This window comes from Panthera pardus, unplaced genomic scaffold (genome assembly GCF_024362965.1).
Source record: "Panthera pardus isolate Hobbes unplaced genomic scaffold, ASM2436296v1 HiC_scaffold_15, whole genome shotgun sequence".
NCBI classification, from domain to species: Eukaryota; Metazoa; Chordata; class Mammalia; order Carnivora; family Felidae; genus Panthera; species Panthera pardus.
The window spans coordinates 48240667-48264622 of NW_026526710.1; the positions used below are offsets into that span (position 1 = coordinate 48240667).

At 35.6% G+C, this 23956-nt stretch overlaps 2 protein-coding genes across 6 annotated transcripts in view; one reads left to right on the forward strand and one right to left on the reverse strand.

The window, feature by feature from the left end:
- RNF138 (ring finger protein 138) overlaps positions 1–16267 on the forward strand; it is a 34632-nt gene extending 18365 nt beyond the window's left edge. For 4 of the 5 annotated variants that reach the window (XM_053902540.1, XM_053902538.1, XM_019465459.2 and 1 more), the window contains 4 exons: positions 9544–9600; positions 10441–10552; positions 12087–12194; positions 13996–16267. In XM_053902540.1, the coding sequence (XP_053758515.1) occupies positions 9544–9600; positions 10441–10552; positions 12087–12194; positions 13996–14064 (346 nt within the window). In that variant the 3' untranslated portion in view covers positions 14065–16267. The remainder of the gene's footprint in view (positions 1–9543; positions 9601–10440; positions 10553–12086; positions 12195–13995) is intronic. The other variant, XM_053902537.1, reaches the window with a different exon arrangement.
- On the reverse strand, positions 3068–4514 carry LOC109276430 (dnaJ homolog subfamily A member 1). The gene has a single exon (XM_053902536.1). It carries the CDS (start codon positions 4413–4415, stop codon positions 3222–3224), a length of 1194 nt encoding a protein of 397 aa, XP_053758511.1. The 5' UTR covers positions 4416–4514; the 3' UTR covers positions 3068–3221.
- Positions 16268–23956: the final 7689 nt, after the last annotated feature.

Genomic DNA, 23956 nt, shown 5'->3' on the forward strand with positions numbered 1-23956 from the left:
TCTTTCCTGTGGCAAATACAAAACACGTTACATAGGAGTCTAATTTAAAGACCTTCATGGTAGCATATGATAATGCCTTATTGCAGTGTATTAAAACTTTCCTTCCAGGGGCTTTTCTCTGAATTTCTGATATTCTGGCTTAATCTAGGGGTGGTGGTCGAATGGACAGGATCTATATATTCATGCAGTTCTCCATGAAGATTATTTGCTAGCTGCTAAGTTTTTAATAAACATCTCAGTTTGGAGAATTTAGGTCTTACTCTCTGTCAAGTAAGTACTCTCTGTCTGGAGAGAGGATACATTTTATATTGCTGATAAAGAGCAGAGCCATGTAATTAATAGCTGAGGATTTGGTGGCATTTTATGAAAATTCATTGCCTTTTTTTTTTTTTTTTTTTTTAAGTTTATTTGAGAGAGAGAAAATGCACCTGTGGGAGAGAGCAGGAAGGGACACAGAAAGAGAGAGAGAATCCCAAGCAGGCTCTGAGCTCAGCACAGAGCTCAATGCAGGGCTCCATCTCACAAACCATGACATCATGACCTGAGCCAAAATCAAGAGTCGGATGCGTGGGGTGCCTGGGTGACTCACTTGGTTAAGCATCCTACTCTTGATTTTGGCTCAGGCCATGATCTCATGGTTTGTGAGTTTGAGCCCTACGTCTGGCTCTGTGCTGATAGCTTGGAGCCTGCTTGGAATTCTCTCTCTCCCTCTCTCTCTCTGCCCTTCCCCCGTGTGTGTGTGTGTGTGTGTGTGTGTGTGTGTGTGTGTGTGTGTGCGGGCATGTGCATGCTCTCTCTCTCTCTCTCTCTCTCACTCTCAAAATAAATAAGTAAACATTAAAAAAAAAAAAAAGAGACATTTAACCGACTGGGCCACCAGGCACCCTGAAAATTCATTACTTTATTAATAAAGACCTCTCCATGGCAAAGTCAAGGGACTCCCTAAGAGTAGAGCACATATGTTTTCTCAGGGTACAGTTCACAGTATTCCTTCATAAGTACAAATGGATGATTTAAACTCTGACTCCATGACTGTGGAAATTCTTTTTTTTTTAATTTTAATATTTTTTTTTGCATTTATTCATTTTTCGAAAGACAGAGTGTGAGTGGGGGAGGGGCAGAGAGAGAGGGAGACATAGAATCCGATGCAAGCTCCAGGCTCTGAACTGACAGCACAGAGCCCGATGTGGGGCTCGAGCTCATAGACCGTGAGATCATGAGCTGAGCTGAAATCGGACGCTTAACTGACTGAGCCACCCAGGTGCCCCTTGACTGTGGAAATTCTTAAAGTGGTGTTTGCATGTACCTATCTCAGTAGTAACGAAATTTCAAAATAAATCCATAGATCATTTTATTAATTCAACACAGATTTATTATACTTTCTGAACTACTGGGCATACTCTACATGTTATAGAATGTACAGGGATGAGCAAAACAGACACAGTCCCCTTTTCTGTGTATGTAGTAGCATAACTTCCAGTTGAGTAATCCGAAATAAACTAGCCCACTAGTTTCAGTCAAATCATTCAGGGTAAAACTATGTACTATGGAGCAATAAATATTGGAGGATGTTTAACAAAATTATTGCATTAGTATGGGGTAGTTCATCATAATAACTATATAGCAGTGCTAGTTAAGGCCATTTGTAGCTCACAACAATAAAATTCTCATTTTAGTATATAAGACTGCACGCTTTCTGTTTTCTTTAGCCTCTAGAAGTGAGGATGAGGAGGAGTGGGAAGGAAGATGAATGTAATCATTAAGATACCAGACACATTTTATCTTCCTTGGAAATTGTTTGGTCTGTTTGTAGGCTTTTCCTACTAATTTTGACTTCTTGTAAACATTAATAAGTAGGTATCAGTGGATTCATACAGTTTAGTCCAAATATAGCTCTTCACAAAGACTGAATTAAAGTTGAAGGCAATCTTACATTGTCATCTTTTCTCCAAGATGTTGAACATTTTTAGTGGCTAAATCTTTATTAAAGAATCTGGTACAAGTATTATATGAAATGGGTTTTCATTATTCATAAGCCTTCTTTATATAATATGGATGATAATCCTTTATTATATGCATTACAAATATATATATATATATATATATATATTTTTACTCAGAACTAAATTTTTTTTTGCCATTTTGTAAAACACATAAACATAGAACTTGAGGTTTTTCTTTATATTTTTAAAAGACTAGAAATGGGATACTGTAGTATTTTGAAAACTTTGCTTTAAGGACTATCACAGTTTAATTTAGCATTAAATGGCATAGTTATACATAATTTTAATTCTTTTTTTTCCTTTTTAAAAAAAGTTTTATTTAAGTAATCTCTACTCCCAACATGGGGCTCAAACTCACAACCCTGAGATCAATAATCGCACGCTCTTCTTACTGAACCAGTCAGGCACCCCCTTACCTTTTTTTAAAATTTGGAAAACAAACTTAATATGAGCTAGCTAGCTATCCTCTTAACTGACTTTTAAGTGTATAAAATAGTATTGTTATCTGTAGGCACAATGTTGTACCCCAAATCTCTAGAACCTGCCTTGCGTAACTTATGTTTTATACATGTTGATTAGTAACTCCCTATTTCATCCTCTTGTAGCCTCTGGCAACCACCATTCTATTCTTTGCTTTTATGAGTTTGGCTAGTCTACTTAACTTCATGTAACTGAAATCATGCAACTGAAATTGTACTGTGACTGGCCTTATTTAACTTAGCATAACATGAGGTTCATTCATGTTGTCATCTGCAGGATTCATTCATTTGCAGGATTTCCTTTTAAGGGTGAATAATCCATTGTATGTATATACCACATTTTCTTTATCCATTCACATCTTTGTTTCTTTATGCATTCACAAGATTGTTTCTGCCTTTTGGCTATTATGAATAGCACTACAGTGAACATGGGAATGCTAATATTTCTTTACTGTCCTGATTTCAGTTGTTTTGGATAAAGACCCACAGGTGAGATTGCTGAATCATATGGTAGTTTTGCTTGTTTTTTTTGTGGGGGAACCTCCGTACTGTTTTCTTTTTTTCTTTTTTTTTTTTTTTTTGAGCTTTTATATTTTTTATTCTTCATTTAACTTTTAAAACACTACTATAGTTGAATATTAAAACAAAAACAATAATAGCAAGTAGTGAGCTATGATTATAGTCCTTCATTCGTTCACTACTGCATATAAAATGCCAGCAGTGTTCTTCACTGGCCCCATTAAGAGGTCTGACACTGAACACCTCCCCTAGGGTGATGTTCATCATCCTCATATGCTTCTCCATTGTAATGGCGCCTTCTTTCTTGATTTGGATCAAAGTCCACCAGTTCTACCTGGTCCATTTCATCAGTCTCTTCTACTTCCTTCCTCTCAGGTAGGAGCTTTTCCAGCAAAGACAGTTTATCAGGAGAGAGAAAGCCATTCTCAGGGAAGTTTACCTTAAATTCGATGATTAGGCGACCCTTTTCGTATGGTCTACGATAAATTGGCATGCCTTCATTCAGCACACACTTGATATCTCCATGCTTGACAATCTGACCTGGATGAGAGGTAATGACAATGGTTCTGTTGTCTAGAGTAGATATTGGCTTTTGAAAGCCGCACAGTGCTTCAACCAGCTGTATGTCCATACACATGAAAAGATCCTCTCCTCGCCTAGTAAAAACAGCATGGTCCTTCTGATCTAAAACAATGATAATATCTCCTGGTTCCAGTCCAGGTTCTTGGTCTCCTTCACCATGGAATGTTATCTTCTGGCCATCTTTCATGCCTTTGTCAATATGAACTTCTAGAATCTTCTTTTCTCGAACTATCTTCCTTCCATTGCAGCTTTTACATCTATCTTTAGGACTGATCCGTTCCCCATGGCCCTGGCACTCCATGCACACAGATTGAATTTGCTGAACCATTCCAGGTCCTATCTGATGAATTCTTATTTGCATTCCAGTACCTCGGCAATTGGGACAACATTCTACCGCTCCTTTCTTACCACCTCGGCCTTCACATTTGTCGCAAATCACATTCTTTTGCAGAGCTAGTTTTCTTGTTGCACCATTATATAAATCTTCTAAGGTTACAGAGAGCTGATGCACAACATTTTTACCTCTCCTCTCTCTCTGCATCCTTCCTCCTCCTCCAAAAAACATATCAAAGATGTCCATGGGGGAGCCAAAACCACCACCTGCTCCACCTTCTTTAATTGCCTGTTCTCCTCCTTTGTCATATAATTCCCTTTTCTTCGCATCAGAGAGCACTTCATAAGCTTGAGAAATCTGTTTAAACTTCTCTCCTTCATTTGGATTCTTGTCAGGGTGGTACTTCAAAGCCAATTTCCTGTAAGCCTTTTTCAATTCTTCCTGGGTGGCATTGGGTTTGACCCCCAAAACATCATAGTAAGTAGTTTCTTTCACCATTTTCTACAGCCGGTGAGGGGGCCGAGGCCGGTGTGGGGGAGCGGGAAGGAGCGCGTTGCTGGGCGCAGCTCGGGCAGCCGCCGCTCCTCCCGCTTTTCAGCGAGCGTTCTGGAAAGTTCCCTCCGTACTGTTTTCTATAGTGGCTGCACCATTTTTGCATTCCCACCTACAATATACAGTTTCTCCATACTCTCACTAACACTTGTCTTTTGTTCTTTTGATAATGGCTATCATAACAGGTATGAAGTGATAGCTCATTGTGGTTTTGATTTGCATTTCCCTGATGATTAGTGACCTTGAGCATCTTTCCATATACCTGTTGGCCATTTGTAGATTATCTTTGGAGAATTATTTATTCAAGTTTTTAGCCCATTTTGTAATTGGGTTGGTAGTGTCTGCTGTTGAGTTGTAGGAGTTTCTTATATATTTTGTAAATTCACTGTTTATCAGGTACATGGTTTACAGATATTTTCTTCCATTCTGTAGGTCATGTTTTCACTTCTTGTTTCCTTTGCTGTGCAGAAGCTTTTTAATTTGAGACAGTCCTGCTTGTCTGTTTTTGCTTTTGTTTCCTGATTGCAAATGCGTTTGTTCAGTTTTTGGCTAGTCTTGTTATGGTGTCTTTTGACATACTAAAATATATATTATATTTCTGTATGTATATATAGAAATATAGTTATTTTCTTTATGATTTTTGCTTTTTGTGTCATGCTTGAGAAATCTTTTCCTACATCAGGTTATAAGATATTTTTTCTTTAACATTTTAAAATTATGCTTTTCACATTTATTTTGGATGTATAATGTGACAGGAAAAATTTTCCCCACATGATTAGTCATTTGTCCCAGTACCATTCATTGGGTCCATTTTTTCTCACTGATTTACAATGCCATTTCAGTCCTACACATCTCTATTCTGTTCTATTGGTCTATTTGTTTATTGTCTAGTATCAGGCTATCTTAATTACTATGACTTTAACAGTGAGTCTTAATGTCAGGTAAGGAAAGTTTCCCACCTTGTTTTACTTACAAAACACTCTCTGCTGTTACTGATCCTTTGCTATTCCATATGAATTTTAGGATCAGACTTTTGAGTCTCCTGAAAATCTCTGTAGAGATTTTGATCAGAGGCGATATAGAGGTTGAATTTATTGAAAATACATTAATTTGGAGAGAATTGACATCATATGGTACTGATTTTTCCCACCTCTCTCTCCCATTTTTAAAAAAATATGCTGGAAGAGGGGCGCCTGAGTGGCTCAGTTGGTTGTGCGTCCGACTTTGGCTCAGGTCATGATCTCACAGTTCTTGGGTTCGAGCCCTGGGTTGGGCTTTGAGCCCATAGCTCTAAGCCTGGAGCCTGCTGCACATTGTGTCTCTCTTTCTGCACCTCCCTGCATTGTGTATGCGCTCTCTCAAAAATAAATAAACATTTAAAAAATATGCTAAAAGAAATCTGTTTAGAGCATGTGTAAATATGTTTTATTGTATCTTTTCCGAAAAGTGTATAGTTTTTGTTAATATACAAATGGAGTTTTTTCCTGTTTCATAATCTAAGTGGTTATTCCTAGTGATTAGGATTAGTACAGATTTATACATTAAGGTTGTATTTTGCAACTGTTGATTTATTAGTTCTAAGAGTTCCAAATAATGGTAGATTTTTTTAGATTTATTAAATGGAAAATTATTTTGTTTTTTATACAGTTTTGTCTCTTAGTGCTTCATGTCATAATTTATTGCATTAACTAAGATCTCTATCTGATATTAAATAGGAGGCACCTTTTTCTTGTTCTTCATTTTAAGTGGGAATGCATCTAGAATTTTCTATTATGTTTACAGTGTTGTTTTTTTTTTTAACCTAACATAGTTATTCTTTATCTGTGTCACGATGCTATCACTCTCAACTTAAGATTTCCTCCTTAAATGGTTCTATTCAAATCAGAATCTTTAATGGAATTAAAAAAAAAAAATATATATATATATACACACACATATATATATATATATATATATATATATATATATATATATATATACATCTGGCTCCATTCCCAGATATTGTGATATCTAGAGTCTAGGCATTTGTATTTATTTTTTAATGTTTATTTATTTTGAGAGAGAGAGAGAGTGCAAGCAGGAGAAAGGACAGAGAGAGTATGAGGGGAAAGAGGGAGAGAGAGAGGAATCCCAAGTAGGCTCCAGGCTGCCAGGGCCGAGGCCTGCGTGGGGTTCCAACCCACGAACCATGAAATCATGAACTGAGCTGAAGTCAGGAGTTGGATGCTTAACTGATTGAGCCAGGTTCCCCTAGGCGTTTGTACTTTTAAAAGCTTTGTGAATGATCAGAGGGTTTTTTTTTGTTTTTGTTTACATTATAGAGATTGAATTTTATTGGATGATATTTTTCTGCATCAAATGAAATTATCTTTTTTAATTTTAATTGTTAATATACTGTCAGTGATAGATTTTCTGTTATTGAACCCATTGATGCATTTCTGGAGTAAATGAGTAGGCTACCAGTAATAGACATGATACAAATGACTAGAAAGGGCTGGAATGATGATAATGAGAGTTGTAATGGAAAACAGAACTATATGGGCAATGGAAGAGAGAGAAAGCATTTTAAAAGAGCGTTAAATTTGATATTAAAATGTTTTAAATCACTTTTGTGATTTCATATCTCATCAGTGAAAAAAATCAGGCATGCATTCCTACTGTGTGTATGTTTATTTAAAAACTATGCATGTATTTTTACAGTACTGATACTTTATGTTATAAAGCATGCAAAATTTAAGTGAGATAAAGACGAAATCGTTACTTTAAAATAAGTTTTGCTTTATTTAATGGTATAAAATATTTTATTGTTAAAGTTTTATTAATACTTTCACTAAAACCAGTGTTGTTGACTGTACTTCCTAAAATTTTTTTTAATCTTAAACACTGTGACATAATCAGAGATTTGGAACTATGTTCACTTTACGTTGATACTTGATTTTGATGACTGTCATAGCTGAAAAATATACCTACCATACAAAAAAGATACAGATCTGAATGGAAGGAGTATGTCATAGGTTGAGATTACTAAAATTTTCAGTTTCACTCACTAAATGTCAAAAGAGCTTTTGTTGAAATTTTCATCTTCCTTAATGATGTTATAGTTGTTATTACAAAGCAATCAGAAGTTGTAACAATGCTTTTATTTTTTTTAAGTTTATTTATTTATTTCGAAAGAAATAGAGACAATACGAGTAGGGGAGGGGAAGAGAGAGGAGAGAAAGAGGATCCCAAGCAGGCTCTGTGCTGCCAGCACAGAACCCGAGACAGGGCTTGAACTCACAAAACTGTGAGATCGTGACCTGAGCTGAAACCAAGAGTTGGACACTTAACTGACTGAGCCACCCAGGCGCCCCTGTTAAACTGTTTTTAAAAGGCACCTTCAAAACCCCGTGATTGTGTTGATTTGGAAGATATTTTTAATGTTCTTATTTTATTTTTTAATTTTATGTGAGAGAGAGCCCAAGTTGGGGAGGGGCAGAGAGAGGAGGGAAACAGAGGATCTGAAGTGGGCTCTGTGCTGACAGGCTGACAGCAGCGAGCCCCATGTGGAGTTTGAACTCATGAACCGTGAAATCATGATCTGAGCTGAAGTCAGATGCACACCTGACTGAGCCATGCAGGAGCCCCTTTATTTGGAAGATTTTGTTTACTTTTTAATTTTTAAATTTTTAAAAAAGTAAACTCAGTGCCCACTGTGGGGCTTGAACTCATAACCCTGAGATCAAGATGTATGCTGTACTGACTGAGCCAGCTAGGTGCCCTTATTTGGAAGATTTTTAAAGCAATTAGAAAAATTTGTTACAAAGTTTAAAAATATTGATATGATATTTTTTAAGATAAGTGATACATACTGTTTTTGGTGACAAAATCATAACATCTCTTTAATAAATGCAGTCTCTGACTGAGTTATTTTAAAAAGGTGTTTAGTCTCCATCCACATTGTTAAAATACCACCTTTACCTGAAGAGACAGAGGAGATCTGCTGGAAAGGTGCAGAAAATAGTGGTTTAATAGTCTCTTTGGGTGTAGAAACTGGGAAGCTTGCTTGCTCGCTCAGCATAAGATCTGTGTGGAGAGCTAACATGGTTATCTTCATAGAAGGAGCTGTCGTTGGAAGGGTGCCTACAGTATATACACAACTTTCTTGTATATAGCTTTATTATGAAAAACAAATTTTAAAAAATCAAAAAGAAAATAACATCTGTTATTGAGATGGTATAGTAGTACTGCTTGTTTTTTATTTTTGTTTTTGTAAAAATATGAATAACCAGTTTTCTAAGTTTAACAACTCTCTTAACTGTGGTGTTGAGATATAAGAGAAAATCTCTGTAGGGTACAGTTTTCTTGCCCGCTTCTTGTTTCATTTCTGTTTTAATGTTTCTGCTATTGAAAGGCCTTGTTTCTATAAAATTGACCACACTGATGAAGTTCTGTAATGCCTAAGTGACAGTTCCCATTTAGAATATACCCACTCTTTCCTCTGGATTTCTCTAATGCTGCATATGACATTTGGCTCTGGCACAGGGTCCAAGTGAGGATGTCAAATGGTTCTGTATATTAAATGTTGGAAAGCCTAGTTCCTTTTTGGAAAATATGAACATAATGATTTTCTTAAATATTTTCAAAAATATTTTCTTATGCCTACTCCACGTTGGAGGCCATAGCTTTAAACCATATCCTAGTTACAAGTCAAAAAGTTCACAAATTCTTGCCTCAGCCCCAGCATTCAGTAACTTAGTAGATTAGGTAGAAGAGTCTCTTACTGTGAAAGCCTGAAGGACCTGGGGAAATATTACCATGCTATGGATTTAAGATAATCCTGAAAAATTCTATATTATTTATTTGCAATTGCATAAATTAATTTTAAAGGACATAAGGACTTAATAAACAGTCGTCTTACTCAAACTTATTTAAAAAGTAAATGATGCCATAATTGTTTCATAGTTCAGGACTATTTGAAGTTCAGGCTTTAAAACAAATTCGGACTAGTCATTTTCATTAGCAATTCAAGTTAATGAATCTGTAATGTGCTTTATTACTTGAAGTATTAACTATTCCCCCTCTGTTTCTTAAGTAATAGGAGTGAAACATCTACGTCTGATAACACAGAAACTTATCAAGAGAATACAAGGTAAGCTTTTGAAAATTCTGCTACTTTAGTAAATTATATCTATCACTTTATAAAAATAGATTTTTTAAATTAAATTTTCTTAGTGAATTCATCAGATAATGCTAAAAGTTGGGAATTTAGAAATAAATGCTGCAGGTGCTTTTACAGATCACATTAAATTAGAATAGCTCTCCTTTTTAGCTCTCCTTTTTCACTGTGGTCAGGTTTCTTCCATGCATAATTTAGGTAGAGTTGTCAATATTGAACTGTCTCTTGTTGAAATTCTGGGGTATTAAACATCATTGATGTGTGATCCTCAAAATGTTTTGAAATGTTGATCATTCTGATGATTGATGCTTTTGTTTTTCACTTTTCTTATGAATTTTGTATGTTTGATTGCTAGAGACTGGGATAAGCTAAAGATATGATCTTGATGGGAGTCTTTTAAAAGTTTTGAGTTCTTAGATAACGGGGGTGTCCAAACTGGGACACCACAGGATATGTACAACTTTCAGGGGAGTTATAGTGACATCTGTTGGCCTTACACAAACGATTACACTTAAGTTGTTTGGACCTAACTGTTTCATAAGTGGGACAGCTAGATTTGTTTTGTTTTAGGCCTTGAGGCACCATGAAAAAAATGTACTGAGACATTTTAAGGGTTAAGGGTACGTAAACTGAGATTGTTTGGGAACATCTGTTGTAGATGATTTATTGAAGATAGTTTTTTCAAAATTTTAAATAGTCTAATAAGTATAACTTTTTTAAAAAGAAACTTACAGTAATTGGTCAGAATAGGAAAGCATCATTTTTATGTTACAATTTCAAATTAAGTACAATTCATTTAAAATTGTTTTATAGCTCTTCTGGGCATCCTACCTTTAAGTGTCCCTTGTGTCAAGAATCAAATTTTACCAGGCAGCGTTTACTGGATCACTGTAACAGTAATCACTTATTTCAGATAGTTCCTGTGGTAAGTACATATGTTTAAGATGTTCTTCTGCATTTTTAAATACACTGTTTCATTTATTTCATTTCATGTGTACAAGGGAAAGGAGTTGATTTAAATTTGGATGGGGCATTATCATTAAGGTAGGTTTAGGTCAACAAAAAATTGATGACTGTGAAGCAAAATGAGATATTTAAAATTCCAGTAACTCACTTATAAAAAGGGAGATGCTTATTGTAAGGGTAATGTAGGAGAATAGCCCGGAGGAGAGTGAAATAATGAAAGGTGAGCTGGGGATTCATTTGAGGAGTGGCAGAACCAAACTTTATTGGGGCTTCTCGGTTTCTTAGTCTAGAGAATGCAAACGACTGGGTCTGATCTGGTGGATCTGCTGCAGGTGAAAACGCTTATAAATAAGTATAAAGTCAGTAGGTATTTTTAATTGTATCCTTGCAGAATCTAGTGTATGAATGCATAAAGTAAGGAAGGAAAAGAATTATACTTTCTTTTTGATGCATACATATCTTTTTGATGCCATTTTGAGGCTGTGTAAGAAAGGGGTGAGACCTTTTTGATGAATGAGGGAGACAGAGTGGAGTGCGGGATTCCAAGATTGTGGTAATGGTCCTACAAGTCCTCTTTTGGAACATGAGTTACATAGGTAAGTGATTTCACCTGTGGATGGAACAGGAGAAACTGAACTGGAAGAGATACTTCCTTTTCAGCTGTACATTTTGATACATAAATATTTTCTTCAGAAATAAGAGTAGAAGGAAAATTTTATAAATTAAGGATTATAGATATTTCTAAGCAGTTTTAGTGGATGTACTAGAAAAAAGCGTGAAAGAATACACCTCAGTAACTGTTGAGGCCGCCCTTAAACTCTCACATAGCACTAAGGGAGATACCACCTACTTTGCTCATTAGGAGAGGGTCAGTTACTGTTAAATAAACATACAATTGCCAGAGATATCTCCAGGAAAAATCTCACATTTAAGAGATTTCATTTGTTTTATATCACACTAGCAGATTTTTGTTTCTGCATTGTATTTAACACAGCACAGACTTTGGCTGGAGTCCAATTACCAAAAGTTTCTTCTTATTTCATTTCAGTACATTCACTTTTTAGTATGTCCTCATTAAAACCTTGATACAATTTAAAGTTTACTTCATTTTCATTTTACTTATAAAAAAGTCATAATAATTATAGTTCTTTGTGGCTCAAGTGAGATTACGTACTTGTTAATGATAGCAACTATGATTGGTATTATTAATTAGCAATTAAGATTGGGTGTGTTGTTTCTATTCAAACAGTTGTGTAATCAGAGTTTAAAGTAATAGAATGTATAAGATCTTTTTATTGTGTTGAATTATATTACTATAATTTATCTGAGGTAATTTGGTCCAGAAGTGATCTTTTCCTAAAATTTGGATCTTAGAAATGGTTTTCATGTAAATGTTTTCGGTAACATAAGCCTATGTTATTTTAATACTTTCAATAATTTGTATGTTGGGTTATTTTCATTATTTTTTATTTAAAACATTCTGTTTCTTATAGACGTGTCCTATTTGTGTGTCTCTTCCTTGGGGAGATCCTAGCCAGATTACTAGAAATTTCGTTAGTCATCTAAATCAGAGACATCAGTTTGATTATGGAGAATTTGTGGTAAGTGAAATTCTTTAAGCTTAAGAAAATACTGCTTAAATATTCAAGTTAAGTTAACTTTTTCAATCTAGACTTGAGTTTTGAGACCAGCTGTTGTATCATACTGGATGGTTATAGAGCAGGTTCTGTTGTTTTTGTAATCTAGGTGAACTTTGGTTTGTGGGAGTGATAAAAGGTGAATTTACTATTCACATCCTATACTAGAGAGATAATATAAGAAGAGCAGACTCCCAGATTGTCCAGATGATGACTTATATGAAAACTGTCTAGATTTAAGGGATAACTGTACCTGCTTAGAGAAGTAAAAATGGTTCAACAGATGGAGAGTGTATTTCTCAACTTATACTAAGTTGCTTATTATAATAGATTTCTTGTATCCACATGAGGTACAGTCTTTTTTAAAAGTGAGGGAGCTTAATTATTAAGTGGAGCCAGGTTGAGTAGATTCTGGTCTTAGTTGATGGCTTTTAACAGGGTGCACAAGGGAAGTTACATAATGTAAAAATGCATCCCTAAAGCAAAACATGTGGTTACTTTCTACCTTCTAAATGTGTCATAATTTTTTTAAAAAATTAGATGATTTGTTGTATTGTGAAATTACATTTTATTCAACTTCAGTGAATTAAAACCTTACCTAATTCAATATTGATCCTGACAAAGAATGGCTGATACTTGTTTTCCAGTTTAGGAAATAAGCACAGGTATGTGCAGTTCTGACAATGGAATGAACAGAATTTACACTTTGCTCTCCAATGTTGCAGTTATATCATTCTTGATAAATGTTTCTTTATTTTGTGGAATTTGCATATTTAGTCATATTGTTTTAAAATAACTCAAATGTATGTAAAATTCAGATGTACTTATAATTTTAGCATTTTTATGAAATAATTATAGATTCTTAAATTCTCATTTTAAATAAATGTTTACTGTGGAGAACTATGATTTGAAAAAACAAAAATCTATCTTGTGAACCACTTTTGATCTAATTGTCAGATTGGGGTTTTTTTTGCCACAGAAGAGTATGTAATTTTAATTATTAGGACTGTCAAGTGGAAGCCTATTAAAGCAAACCAATAGGACATAATTGATAGTAAGCAGAATTGTTTAAGTGAAAGTAGCGATATAACTAAGATTGAGCAATAGTTTTTAGCTTTGTGTTATTATTAAGAAGCTGCTATTTGGGGTGCCTGGGTGGCTCAGTCAGTTAAACATCTGACTTCAGCTCAGGTCATGATCTCACGGTTTGTGGGTTCATGCCTCGTGTCAGGCTCTGTGCTGACAGTGCAGAGCCTGCTTGGGATTCTCTCTGGCTCTCGCTCTTTCTCTCTCTCTGCCCCTCCCGGACTCACACTTTGTCTCTCTCTCAAAATAAATAAACTTAAAACAAACAAACAAACAAAAAAACACTGCCATTCAGTGCTCTTAATTCAGTAAATGCTCATTTTCTTTAAAATGAATTTATTTTTAGACATTTGGCATTCTTTTCTAGAGATGACAGAATTTATCACTTATGATTGTGGGTTACCTTTAACTGTACTTTTAATTAATGGCCTTATCATAAGGTCATTATAACTTTGAAATTTCATTCTCTGCTGATCCTATGTATTTACCAATTATTCTTAAATAATTACAACTGAAATTAATTACTTATTAAAGTTCAAGTATTTAAATCTTATATTTTAAAGGAGAGTATATATTATAGTATAAACATAAACCATTTCAAGTATGTGTAATGTATTGGGCAAAGTATTGAGTAGTGAGTATGTTTTTCCTTTTGACATGTTAATGTCATTGTTTTTAGAATCTTCAGCTAGATGAGGAAACCCAATATCAAACTGCTGTTGAGGAATCTTTTCAAGTAAACATCTGAAGGCTGTAGACATCTCTGCATCTTTGTGCCTGCAAGTGCCATCTTTAAGGGGAAAACTACATGAAGTCACCGTTTCAATAACTTGATGTGTGTATTAATAAAAGTAATTCAGTCTTTTGATTTAGTTTTTCAATTAAAAAATAAAGGTGAACCATCTAAAAAGTGAAAGTTAGGACATATTCTTTAAAAATATCGAAAGGATTATATTTCATTAATGGAAAAAAGGGATTCCCTGTTGTACTTAACTTTTTTATATTATACATTCTTGACTTTTTCCTTATGTTGCTTTTGGAATTTGGTGCAGTTCTCCCATTGATGTTCTTGTACACAGGTAACACCCAGTAGCACATCCTGAAAGATGTGATTGATATAAACCTACCAAATCTGAGCCAGTTATCAGAGTTGCAGAATGGAGACTTGAAGTGCTAAATGAAACAATCCAAAGGAAACTTTTTTAATACAGATTCTAGCTGAAGAATTCAACTATAAGAAAATTGTATTTATATAATGTTTAGTATTTTTGAAGACTAGTGAGATTTCTTTAATAATTATAACTCTTTAAAAAGTGAAAGTTCATTGTAAAGATATTTCCTTTTTGCTCTAGAAGGAAATATTAAGAGAAAAATTTCTTTGGTGGGCAGTTGGTCATTTCAAATCCTGTTTGTTTGGCTGACTAATTTGTAAACCTAAAGTATATTAAGCTGAAGTACAGCTCTTTGGCCTCAGAGTTTTCAATTGCCAGTATTTCTCTTTAGCTAAGATGAAACTTTCATGAGAAACTTTCAGTTGGTGATATCATATTCTACGTCTATGAGGTTTGGCTTCATCTCAGTTTAGAAATTCATTCAAAGCTAAAGATGTATATGTATATATGCATACGCTTTTGTATGTATATATACACACATATGCATGCAGTTTGTCAGGTTATCTACAGAATTTCTATTAAGGTTTTTTAAATATACAAGCAATATGGGATTGACGTATTTATCTGATTTGATTAAAATTTTGTATATCACCCAACTTTTAAAAGGTAACAGTCAAATGCTAAGTGGTCTAGTTGGCTACTATTACACCTTAAAATTGAATTTACACACGTACATAATTACCTTGTTTATATGGTGCTCATTTGTTATTCTCAAAGATAATGCATGACTATGAAGTAATGAGATGGATGCTACCAGCTATTCTGTTTCACTACTTTTTAGTCAAAACTGGGTTTGTTCTTCATATTTATTAATGAGAATCATAAAATAACTTGTACTAGAAGGCCTAAATCACAGAATGAAAGATAAAGAGTGTTACTAGTTGACATTCCATACTAACATGCATTGTTTATGCTCTCTTTAAAATAACTAAAAGAACATAAAAGAAAATCTCAGAAGTAGTTTGCTGCTAATATATACATATATTGTATGAAAGGGTATATTTTGGTTTTGTTAAAACCCTTGTTGACTTTTCTACAGTGAACATTTTTTTTAAACTTGATTTAATAAAAATGTTAATTTTGGAAGTGGAGTTTTGTAAAAACCTTTTTCAGTCAAACAGTAATGACTATGGGTAGTAATAACAATCACCAAAAAAAGCCATACATCTTAATAACATATGCCTTTGTTCTGTCATTCGAAAGAGTGATGTTTACTATGTGCTTGAACATTTTCTCTGCAGTTACAAGAGTGTAATTGGAAGAATAGCTGTTTAATGAACTCTTTTAAAAAGATTTTTGACCATAGGTTTTTCCAGTTTAAAGCAATAACTTTAGTACTTTCTTTCAAAGTTAATACTTCCAGTATATCAAGTTAAACCGTTCTGAGATTTGAGAACTTCTTTAAAGGAAAATTGTAATAGAGATCACCTTGATGAAATTGTGTTTTGAAGTTTGTGGATTAGTTAAAATATCAATAATAGTCTTGTGTGTCTTTCCTATAAGCATTTTCAGAAGGAAAATATTGACTGCTATTATCTGGGAACTCCTCAGTATGGAAATGTTTGTTTGAAATCTCACCTTTTGTCAGTGGATTAGAAATAGGGACAGGCTTTACAGATTTACAGCTAAAATTCAAGGAGGGAAACTATTGATACTCTGATACCTTAAATTTCACAATACCACTTATATTTCCCTCAGCAAATTACAGTTTATGTTGTTAAACAGAGTCTTATTTGAGATGTATTACTTTATTTTTCAATTAAAAGTGGTTTTCTCCTACTTGTGTGTCTAATTAAAATTTTGTCTAGAGGCAAACATGATAACATTTAATTCTCATAACTCACCCTAGAAGACATGTAGGAGATAACCCACCATTTTGCACTTAAAAAAGTGGCTAGGAGAAGGCTATGCTGATGGAGTATGTTGGATTTAACTTGATAACCCCATTTTATTTCAAGTGGTAAGTCAATTTAGAAGGCTATTCTGTCAAGTGTTTTTTTTTTTTTTTTAAATTTTTTTTCAACGTTTTTTATTTATTTTTGGGACAGAGAGAGACAGAGCATGAACGGGGGAGGGGCAGAGAGAGAGGGAGACACAGAATCGGAAACAGGCTCCAGGCTCCGAGCCATCAGCCCAGAGCCTGACGCGGGGCTCGAACTCACAGACCGCGAGATCGTGACCTGGCTGAAGTCGGACGCTTAACCGACTGCGCCACCCAGGCGCCCCTTTTTTTTTTTTTTTTTTTTTTTAAATTTTTTTTCTGTCAAGTGTTTATGCAGCAAGATTTCCAAGCCCTGTTAGCAACCAGGCAGAAAGCTAGTTAACTGGTTAATAAACACTTTTATATGGAGAAATTACCCTTAAGTAAGATATCAGGGCTGTAAGAACATATTGCCAAGTACAATGTCAGGTATCTTTTGGGCTGCTGTTACAAGTATCAGTTATCTTCATTGAATCATAACTTTTATAGAAATCCAATAGGGCTGCTACTCAAAGAATAAACCCTTTGAGGAGGTGATGACATTTTAGCCTTTGTAGAAGGTGTGACCCAGAAAACATGTAAATACATGTAGTATAAAACTCATAATAGAAATATGAATAAAGTACTCATTCCATGATACCACTTAGTGTCAATATAATTTTCTATTATGCAATACAATTTTGAAAAAAGGTGTGGAATGGAGAGGAGTTAAGCAATTAGAATACAGGAGCCTCAAGAAAATGGGTATTACCACCTGATTCCCTCCTAATCCAACATCAGTTGTCCAATCCTGGGGCTGAGAGAAGGGACAGTCAACGCACTCACATCCCTGAAATTAAAAAAAAATATTGCATTATGTACGTTAACTTACAAACTTGCATTAAACTATACTGTACAGTTTCCTGTATTAATAGGAACCCTTGAGAGTACAATGGTGAGGGATCTACCATTACAGAATTCAAGATGATCAGGGAAAGGGAGTGAATGTGGAGGAGACCTAATCAGATGAGTTACAGCCACTCTGTGCAAGGGAAGAAGAAACACCTGAAACGTGAATGAAGACATTTCCTGTCAAATGCAAAACAACGCATGATAATGTGCACAAAGTGAACAATTGCCTGTTGTAATTGGAGCTTAGATCAAGAGAAAACATGACTAGAATCCCAGAAATCCCCTAATTTCTACTTGCAGTCACAACTGGCCACCACCACTAACTTCTAATACCACAGATTCTGCCTGCTTTTATGCTTTATAGGAAAGGACACACAGTAAAAATCTGACTACTTTTGCTCAACATTGTTTTGAGATTTTTATATGTAGGTTTTAATTTAGTCAAAAGCAGCCTACAGTAACTTGTCTTTTGTCCACAACAAAAAAGCTAAAAAGTAGCTTCTCAAGCTACTTTTTAATATGTGTGAATGTTAGATGCATTGCAAGTGGTTCTTTCATGTATGCTGGCACTTGTAGGTGCCAGATCTAGGTAAAAGCTGAAAACTGGCTGGCCTTCCCCGCATGATAGCTGCGGAAAGACAGGTGGACAGGGTAACCAATGACCTTCCACAGCTTTTGCCTGACCTTTCTCATAAGCTATGTGTGGGATGTTCTTTTTTCCAAGGCATTTTGTAGGCAGTGGATTTTAATAAGTGTAGGGACTATTTTCCCTGGGAGTTGAGTCTAATGCTACCAACAGAAACTAAAAAGGGGAGTTACTGTGAATACACAAGAAGAGATACTGAAAGTGTTTAAAACAACCAAGACTAGTTTCTCAGGTTAGCCTGGTTTTGATGATTCTGCAGGCTGATCCATGGTTTTGGACAAATTACTTAGCCTCTCACATTTGTGGGTCTGAGGATTGAGTGAGTTTATACACAGAATTCTTGGAACACAGCCTGTTATCTTACTGTTACTGTGTATTCAGTACACCTCTACCAATTATGTTTATATCTGTCAGGTTCTCTCAAATCCTACTAGGAAAGTCTGGCATAATGTTTCTTTCCTTTTAGCATACAGGTTCTAAAAGGTTAGTAGTCTTTGTTATCTGCAACTTTTGCAGGAACATCTGAGTCCTTGTGTTTGTCTCCAGGAAGTACAAATACTTCAGGTAATGAGGACTTCTAAGTAAAAATATCTTTGGGGTGCCTGGGTGGCTCAGTTGGTTGGGCACCTGACTCTTGATCTCAGCTCAGGTCAGATCTCAGGGTCGTGAGTTCTGGTCCTGTGTTGGGCTTCACGCTGGACAGAAGCCTACTTTAAAAGGGGGGGCGGAGGGGGGGGGCACGTGGGTGGCTCAGTCGGTGAAGCGTCCCACTCTCCGTTTTGGCTCAGGTCATGATCTGGTTTCGTGTGTTTGAGCCCCACATCAGGCTCTTAGCTGACAGTTCAGAGCCTGCTTGGGATTCTCTCTTTCCCTCTCTCTCCACCCCTCCCCCACTCATGCTGTCTCTGTCTCTCAAATAAAACTTAAAAATATATATTTTTTAAAGTATAATCCTTATAAAGAATAATCAGCTCATAATCCTACTGAGCAATCAGATATATGTCCAGGATTTCTTTATTGATGAGAAACTTAACCCCCTACACTCCTCCCCGGTTTTATTGAGATATAGTTGATGTACAGCACTGTGTAAGTTTAAGGTATACAGCAAAATGACCTACATTGTGAAATGATTACCACAGTAAGTTTAGTTAACCTCCGTCATCTCCTGTAGATACAAAAAACAGGGTTTTTTTTCCCCTCTTGTGATGAGAATGCTTGTGATTTACTCTCCCCACTTTCAAAGATACCATACTGCAGTGTTAACTATAATCCTCATGTGCATTATGACCCACTTTATTTTTAACTGCCTGGTTCTTAGCCAGCAATTAACTTGAAGAAACCACTGTCTAGGAGAAAACTTACTTTGAAACATTAACAGATCACTTGAATAACTTATATAAGTTTGGGTTATTCAGTAGTATTGAGAATATTACTTCATCTAACTTTGTTTTCCTGTTTCTAGATACAATTGATATAATACACTTTTGAAGCTTTTTTTTTTTTTTTTAATGTTTATAAAGTGATTTTAGGTTCATTAGACCAACAATTCTCAAACTTTTTGGTCACAGGACCCCATTACACTCAAATTATTGGTGTAAAAAAATTCTGCCATAATTATGATCCTAAATATAAGAAAACAGTTTTCTTATATTTAGAACAAAATATTCATAGAAAATGTTTTTGTAGAACTGACACACTTCCTACCTGTTATCTATTCCTCCACCTAAGCAAGAGGTTTCCTAACACAAATTTATGTATTTATTAATTTATTCCTTTAAAAAAAAAAAAGCTTCCAACAAACATCCTACTAAGGTAGCATCCTTAGGCAACTTGGTATGCAGTTTCTTTTAAAAACTTTGTACTTAAAGTCTTGATTATCAATCCACACATGCTTCCACTCTCTACCTGTTTGTTGTGGGGGACTTCATTTCTGTCTCCTAGCTGGAGCTTTTTGAAATTTAGATACCTCAAGAAGGTGCTTTAGGGATTCTGCAGAAAAACAAGTATTGTATACCAGATTAGGGAGATATAAGTTCCCAAGAACTTCCTTTCTTCCTCCCTCCGTCCCTTCTTTCCTTCCTTCCTTCCTTCCTTCCTTCCTTCCTTCCTTCCCTCCTTCCTTCCTTCCTTCCTCCGTCCCTCCCTCCCTCTCTCCCTCCCTCCCAACCTCCCTTTTGGAACTTAAGCTATGTCTTTAGTTGGCAACCTGCAGAACTCCAGCAGTTTATGGGGAAGACTAAGCTGAACAGAGATGATGATTTAGCAAAAAGAAAATAGGAATTAAGTCTGTGAAGGTAGTGCTGCGGGGCTGAGTGGAAGAGCACTTTTCTGAGCTACTGAGATTTTCCAGAATGTTTTCAGGCTATGGCATATCACATCCAAGCAATCTCCACAAGACAACATCGTGATTCTATATTTTAGTCTGATCAAAGGTAACAGGATCACCACCTGTGATTATGTGTTTTTGAGATATAATTGACATAACATTAGTTTCAGGTGTAGTCATGAAATATTTGTATATATTGTGAAATGATCACCACAATAAGTCTAGTTAACATCCGTCACCACACACAGTTGCGTTTTTTTCTTATGATGAGAACTTCTAAGATGAATTCTTTTAACAAAGTTCAAACATACAATACAATATTAACTATAGTCACCATACTGTACATTACATCCCCATGAATTACCCATTTTATTTTTAGCATTTATTTATTTTGAGAGAGAGCGGGGGAGGGGCAGAGGGGGAGAGAGAGAGAATCCCAAGCAGTCTCCACACTGTCAGTGCAGAGCCCAACATGAGGCTCAATCCCATGAACCGTGAGGTCTTGACCTGAGCTGAAATCAGGAGTCAGACGCCTCACCGACTGGGCCACCCAGGCGCGCCCCGACTTACTCATTTTATAACTGGAAGTTTGTACTGTTTGACCACCTTCATCTGTTTTGCCCATCTCCCCCTCTTCTGGCAAACACCAGTCTGTTCTCAATTTATAAGTTTGGTTTTTGGTTCGTTTGATTGTTTATGTTCATTTTGAGAAAGAAACGGGGAGAGAGGGAAAGAGAGAATCCAAGCAGGCTCCACACTGTCAGCACAGAGCCTGACCCAGCACTGGAACTCACGAACCATGAGACCATGACTTGAGGCAAAATCAAGAGTTGGATGCTTAACCAACTGAGCCACCCAGGCACCCCTGGCTTTTGTTTAGATTCCACCTAGAAGTGAGATTATGTAGCATTTGTCTCTCTCTGACCTATTTCACTTAGCATAATGCCCTCAAGTTCCATCCCTGTTACAAATGGCAAGATTTTCTTCTTTTTTGTGGCTGAATAATTCCTGTGTGTGTGTGTGTGTGTGTGTGTGTGTAAACACTTAAGTTGTCCCATGTCTTGGCCACTATAATAATGTTGCAATGACATGGGAGCGCAGATATATCTTTGGGATCCTGATTTTATTTTCTTTGGATATATACCCAGAAGTGGAGTTGCTGGGTCATATGGCAGTTCTGTTTTAATTTTTTGAGGAAACTCCATACTGTTTTTCACAGTGGCTGCTCTGATTTACATTCCCACCAACAGTGCACAAGAGTTCCCTTTTCTGCACATCTCACCAACACCTACCTGTCTAATTTTTTAAAAATCTTTTAAGTTTATTTTTTTATGTTGAGAGAGAGAGAGAGAGAGCATGAGTAAGGTAGGAGCAGAGAGAGAGAGAGTGAGAGAGAGAGAGAATTGCAAGCAGGCTCCACACTGTCATCTCAGAGCCCGATGCGGGGCTCAAACTCACGAACTGTGAGACCATGACCTGAGCCAAGATCAAGAATTAGATGCTTCACTGATTGAGCCATCCAGGCACCCCTTTTTAATTTTTTTTAATTGAAGTATAGTTGACTACAATATTAGTTTCAGGTGTACAACATCAGGAGTTGATAATTACATACATTATGAAATGCTCATCATGATAGGTCACAATATACTTGTTACTTTTTTTATATATATATATAATAGTCATTCTAACACATATGAGGTGATGTTTCATTGTGGCTTTGATTTGCCTGATGATTAGAGAGCATCTTTTCACCTACCCATTGGCTACTTTCTTGTCTTTGTCTTTGGAAAAACATCTATTCAGATCTGCTTATTTTTTAATTGGATTTTTTTTTTTTTTTTTTTTTTTTTGCTATTGAGTTCTATGAGTTCTTCATATCTTTTGGATGTTAAATTTTTATCAGATACATGGTTTGTAAATATTTTCTCCCAGTAGGTTGCCTTTTCATTTTATTAATAGTTTCCTTTGCTGTATGGGAGTTTTGTTTTAATCCCACTTACTTTTTGCTTTTGTTACCTTTGCATTTGGTATCAAATAAAAGAAATTATCACCAAGACAAATATCAAGGAACTTTCCATTTATGGTTTCTTGCAGGAGATTTATGGTTTCAGGTCTTATGTTCAAGTGCTTTAAATTTTGAGTTAATATTTGTGTATGGTGTAAGATAGTGGTCCGGTTTCCCCAACACCATTTATGTATTTTTTATTTTTATTTTTTTAGTGTTTATTTTTTGAGAGAGAGAGACAGAATGTGAGTGGGAGAGGGGCAGAGAGAGGGAGACACAGAATTTGAAGCAAGCTCCAGGCTCTGAGCTTGGTCAGCACAGAGCCTGATGCGAGGCTGGAACTCATGAACCATGAAATCATGACCTGAGACGAAGTCAGACACTCCACCGACTGAGCCACCCAGGCGCCCCTCCCCAACACCATTTATTGAAGAGCCTGTCCTTTCCCCACGATATATTCTTGGCTCCTTCGTTGTAAATTAACTGACCATGTATGTGGGTTTGTTTCTGGGCTTTCTATTCTGTTCCATTGTTCTATGTCTCTGTTTCCATGCCAATACTATATTATTTTGATTACTATTGTTTTGTGATATAGTTTGAAATTGGAGTGTGATGCCTCCAGCTTTGTTCTTTCTTAAGATTGTTTTGGCTGTTCAGGTTCTTTTGTGATTCCATGTAGATTTTAGGATTGTTTCTATTTCTGTGGAAAATGCCATTGGAATTTCAATAAGGATAGCATTGAGTATGTAGGTGCCTCTGCTTTTGAATTCATAAAATAAGAAACTCTTGCAATATCAGGAAGATTTTGACTTCATCTCAAGTTAAACTTCATCGTTTTCTTCAGTCATTCCTCATGACCTGGTTTTAGTGTCACTTACCTTTTTGGTCTTCATTAGCTGATCCCAGTTCAGTTTTTTTAATGCTCTGAATTATTGGCTCCATGACTGGGATATAGTGCTTTAAATTTTTTCTTTTTTCTTTTCTTTTTAAGTTTATTTATTTATTTTGAGAGAAAGAGAGAGGGAGAGCATGAGCTGGGGAGGGGAACAAGGAGAGGGAGAGAAAGAATCCCAAGCAGGCTCCACACTCAGCAAGGAGCCTGATGTGGGGCTTGATCCCATGACCTTGGAATCATGACCTGAGCAGAAACCAAGAGTTGGCCGCCCAACTGACTGAGCCACCTAGGTGCCCCTTAAGTTTTTTTCTGACCAATGCAGAACGATTTGGTACTGTTGTATGATTATATTAGAAACCATATTTTAATCAGAATTGCTCAATGTATCAACAATAGCCAAATTGGAAAGAACCCAAATGTCCATCAACTGATGAAGATGTGGTATATATGTATACATATAGTAGTATTCCATTATATATATATATTTATATATATATACATTCTTTTTCATCACCAAGCAGTATTCCATTTTATATATTTTATTTTATTCATATATATATATATATATATATATATATATATAATGGAATACTATATAATGGAATTCTTTTTCATCGCCTAGTATTCCATTTTATATATTTTATTTTATTCATATATATATAATGGAATACTACTTGGCGATGAAAAAGAATGAAATCTTGCCATTTGCAACAGCATGGATGGA